The sequence below is a fragment of the Nematolebias whitei genome, chromosome 21 (assembly GCF_014905685.2).
Source record: "Nematolebias whitei isolate Nwh7 chromosome 21, NemWhi1, whole genome shotgun sequence".
In the NCBI taxonomy this organism is placed as follows: domain Eukaryota; kingdom Metazoa; phylum Chordata; class Actinopteri; order Cyprinodontiformes; family Rivulidae; genus Nematolebias; species Nematolebias whitei.
The window spans coordinates 12,287,753-12,291,819 of NC_056518.1; the positions used below are offsets into that span (position 1 = coordinate 12,287,753).

The 4,067-nt window shown below is 40.3% G+C and overlaps 1 protein-coding gene across 1 annotated transcript in view; it reads right to left on the reverse strand.

Annotated features, from left to right (window-relative positions):
• Positions 1–3,520, reverse strand: part of LOC119427676 (beta-1,4-galactosyltransferase galt-1-like) — an 8,256-nt gene extending 4,736 nt beyond the window's left edge. The window contains exons 1-2 of the mRNA XM_037695312.1: positions 2,920–3,520; positions 48–301 (exon numbers count right to left, since the gene is read on the reverse strand). Coding sequence (XP_037551240.1) covers positions 48–301; positions 2,920–3,515 — 850 coding nt within the window. The 5' untranslated portion in view covers positions 3,516–3,520. The remainder of the gene's footprint in view (positions 1–47; positions 302–2,919) is intronic.
• Positions 3,521–4,067: the final 547 nt, after the last annotated feature.

A 4,067-nucleotide genomic window follows, 5' to 3' on the forward strand; every position in this document is an offset into this window, starting at 1 on the left:
CAGAGACATCAGGTTGTTGTGTTGATATGGCATGATGATCTCATCTACGTCATTTAATAGGACGTAGCGCGAACGCTCCATGTATCTGTACATGCACTCGTTGAGTGTGGCAAGCTGGCCAAAGTAGTGTATATCACCTCCATGTTTTGAAAAATGCCAACCATGGGATGAATTCAGGTGTTCATTGATGGGCCAGGGAACTATTTCCACAAATCCTTCTTGGGTGTAACTCTGCAGAAGACGATCAAGATCTGGGCCACAGCTGGTGTTGTAGATTACCACTCTGTTCACGCCAAGCAACCTTGAACAAAATGAAAAGAAAATCTGAAAATCTGATTACGCTTAATTGTTACAAATGATATGTTTTAGTTGTTTTTCTTTTTCATCATTTCTTTGGCACATCATTTTGTGGAAGCTTTGACTTCTCATTTTGAGGATTGCTCTTGTAGGAGAGCGATTGGGAAGAATGGCCACCTTGAAATGAACATGAGTAAAGTTTTGTTATTGGAGTTCTGTGCAAGGTGTGAGATGTCCATATTAAATATGTTCAAACAGTTTGATTAGTACATGTTTTTGGAACCAATCTACGGAAAAAACTAAACGGGTTGTAAGCTCATTCATCCTGGTAACAACAAAAAAGGAGAAACATGTCATCTGGACCAGTTTCTTTAAGTGAGAAACGTTTCATCCCCCATTCAGAGGACTTCCTCCGTCTATGGCCTGCCAACCAGATCTGTCCCATAAGTAGCCTTCACTGCTGTGTTTCAAGCCAACCTCCTGTTGGAATCTCAAACGTAGGCTTTAACACATGCAAAACACAACTGTCCTCTGGATAGGGGAAGCAAGTTTCACACTTAAAGAAACTGGTCCAAATGACACGATTTAATCTTTTTTGTTGTCAAACTACGGAATTTAAGGCCCAAGACTGATGATGATTTTTAATGTTTTCCACAGACCTTAGTCTTTCTGTCTTCACCTTTCTGTCTGGGGCAACTGTGGCTGAGTGGTTAGAACATTTGCCCTCCAATGCAAGAATTGGGGGTTAGATTCCACCAGCAGTCACATGCTGAAGTTTCCCTGGGTGACACACTGAACCCCTCATTGCCTCCTATGTATGTCCCATCGGTGTATGAATGGGATAATGATTAGTCTCTTTAGAATGATTTGTTCAATTAGCTTTGTATAGATCTAGTAGAGTGCTGTATGAATGGTTAAATGAGGACATATATTGTAGTGTAAAGTGCTTTGAGTGTCTAGATAAGATGGAAAGGTGCTATATCAGTACAGTCCATTTACCTATGGGGCAAAGGGGTGAGCAGAGCAGACAACAGATCAACACTAGGTAATAAGTTGGATTTAGTGGTGAAGGAGGTCTCTATTCTACTGAGGACTTAAATATCCACTTGGCTAGTGACATCCTGATGCATGCTCAATAATTCAGGTAGAAAAATCTAAAAAAGTTAAATCTGGTACTCTGGACATTCAAAAAACCAAAACAAAACAAATCAACAAAAAATGTAGAAAAGTTTCGTCTCTCATCCGAGAGACTTCCTCAGTCTGAGGAGCTGTATTCAGCTCAGTCTCTTAAATAGCACCGTCTCAGAGTGGATCAACCAGTTTTGCTGCTGACAACCAAAACCAGCTGCTCACATGGTCAAGAAGGACCATCAGCCTAACAGTGGATCATTAGCACACTGATGGCTGTTTACTGTTCACAGAGGGCTGAGTGATACTAGCAATCACAGCATTGTAAGAGGGGGACAATTGAATCCGGAGGCCTCCACCCCTGTTTAACGATGGACGGTTTCTTTTCACAAAGATGGCCTCCTTTACTCCTCTCTCAAACCATCGTTCCTCTCTGTCCAGGATGTGAACATCTTCATCCCTGAAAGAGTGACCGCTGGCCTGGAGATGAGTGTAGACCGCAGAGTCCTGGCCTGATGATGTTGATCTTCTGTGCTGGGCCATCCTTTTGGCCAGTGGCTGTTTTGTTTCCCCGATGTAAGACTGATCACAGCCCTCCTGACACTGAACAGCATACACAACATTACTCTGTTTGTGCCGGGGGACTGGATCTTTGGGATGAACCAGTCTTTGCCGTAATGTATTTTGGGGTTTAAAAGCCACTGGGACGTTATGTTTAGAAAATAAATGTCTCAGTTTCTCTGATACTCCCTCAACATATGGAATGACCACTGGTCTGGGTTCCTCCTTTTCACCTGCTGGCTGACTGGAGTCCTGTTTGGGTTTCTTCTCTGCTTTCAGGAAGGCAGGAAGCTGAATACAGCTCCTCAGACTGAGGAAGTCTCTCGGATGAGAGACGAAACGTTTCTACATTTTTTGTTGATTTGCTTTGTTTTGGTTTTTTGAATTCCAGAGGACCAGATTTAACTTTTTTAGATTGGCTAGTGACAGTTTAACAGGAAGAGGCAAGTTTGGGAGGAATGGCATCTCTGATTTCAAACTCAGCAATGTTTTGTTGTTGGGCTTCTGTTCTAGTCATGGTTTGTCCACCACAAACACCATATTAGGACAAAAGGGTGTCCATAAGTACACATGGTACCAGGACACCTTAGATGATAGACTTCAGAAGCAACTCATCTGATTTGCTGTAATATGTTTAGGACACTTTGGTGAGGAAATGAGATGAGTACCTGAGACACCAAGCTTGTTACAAGATTTCAGACTGAAGAAGTGTTTTGGAAAAAAGATGAAAATTTTCAACAAACAAGAATATGTTCAGAGGACCTGACTCAATCTTGTTAAGAGGTTTCTGCCTTGATAATTGAACGTGCATCAGGACACTGTCAAAGAATCTCCAACTACCTCCAACAGCTTCAACCACCATCCCAGTGGAGGTGGTGGAAATTTCACTTTGCACAAATGTAATAATTTGGTTTAGTGTGTAGATTTACTGACCTGTACATTTCCAGACTTTGTGTATACTGAAGCACATTGTTGTATTCTCCAAACAGACTGGAAATGCAGACTGTGAAGTTCATCCTTTCATTGTTTTCATTGGTTTTCTTGTTTCTTATAGGAATCCAAGTGAGATTACGTTCATTTTCCACTCTGGGCTCTGTCAGAAGAGTGACATGTGTAGCATCGCAGTTTTGAGGAATTTGACACATGATGTCTGTAGCAACAAAGGGAAAACCTGAATAAAGTATGTGTACTAAAATCTTTGTGGGAGTGGTTCCACCTAAATGTCCAACACAGCAGAAAAGGCAGTTGAGCGGCTGGATGGAGTCTCTTCGAAACATGCCAATGATGCGTATGTCGAAACCAATCACTCTCTGATCCATGAATGCTGAGACCAGTAAATGTTTAGTATTTTTGAGAGGAGTGATGGTCTGGTCAGAGATTTTTGATGGGCAAACGAGTAAAGGCCCAAGAGGTGCCGGGATTGACCTGTCTGCTTTAGGTGGTCTCACTTTAATGATGAGTAGACAGATCAATAAAAAGATGGTTATAATAATGAAGACCTTCTTTATGAAGTAATTTGTCTGTCCCATTGCAGAATCCCAACCTGAAGAGAAAAAAAAAATTGAACCACAGAAAGACATATATTAGATAGATAATCTAATGTCACAAAACCTGGAGCATACAGCCAGTTCAATATCATTAAAATAAAATTTACAATTTTAAACGTGGCAATTATTTTAGACTAAATTAAACTTACACTTTTGTTGCATTGGTTACACATAAAACTGTTCACCTTTGCAATCTTTTGATACAATATTGACATTGATAAACTTTAAACTCCCCATCAATTAAAACTAATGAGGCCTCCCAGATGATAATTCAACATTTTTCAGAAACCAAGAATGGAGGTCAAGTCAATTCTCTACAATTACCTGTATTAACATGACATGACTGGTGAAGAAACTACAACAACAAACAAATTTTACCATTTGTTAATATTATAATTTAACACAACTCAGGATATGACAGCTATAGAAACATCAAATTTGACATTCATAAATACAGTAGTACAGTTCAGTCAGTCACGCAAACCCAATCTGTCTGAGTCATTAGCAACAATCAGACTTGTAGATCTTTGTTGT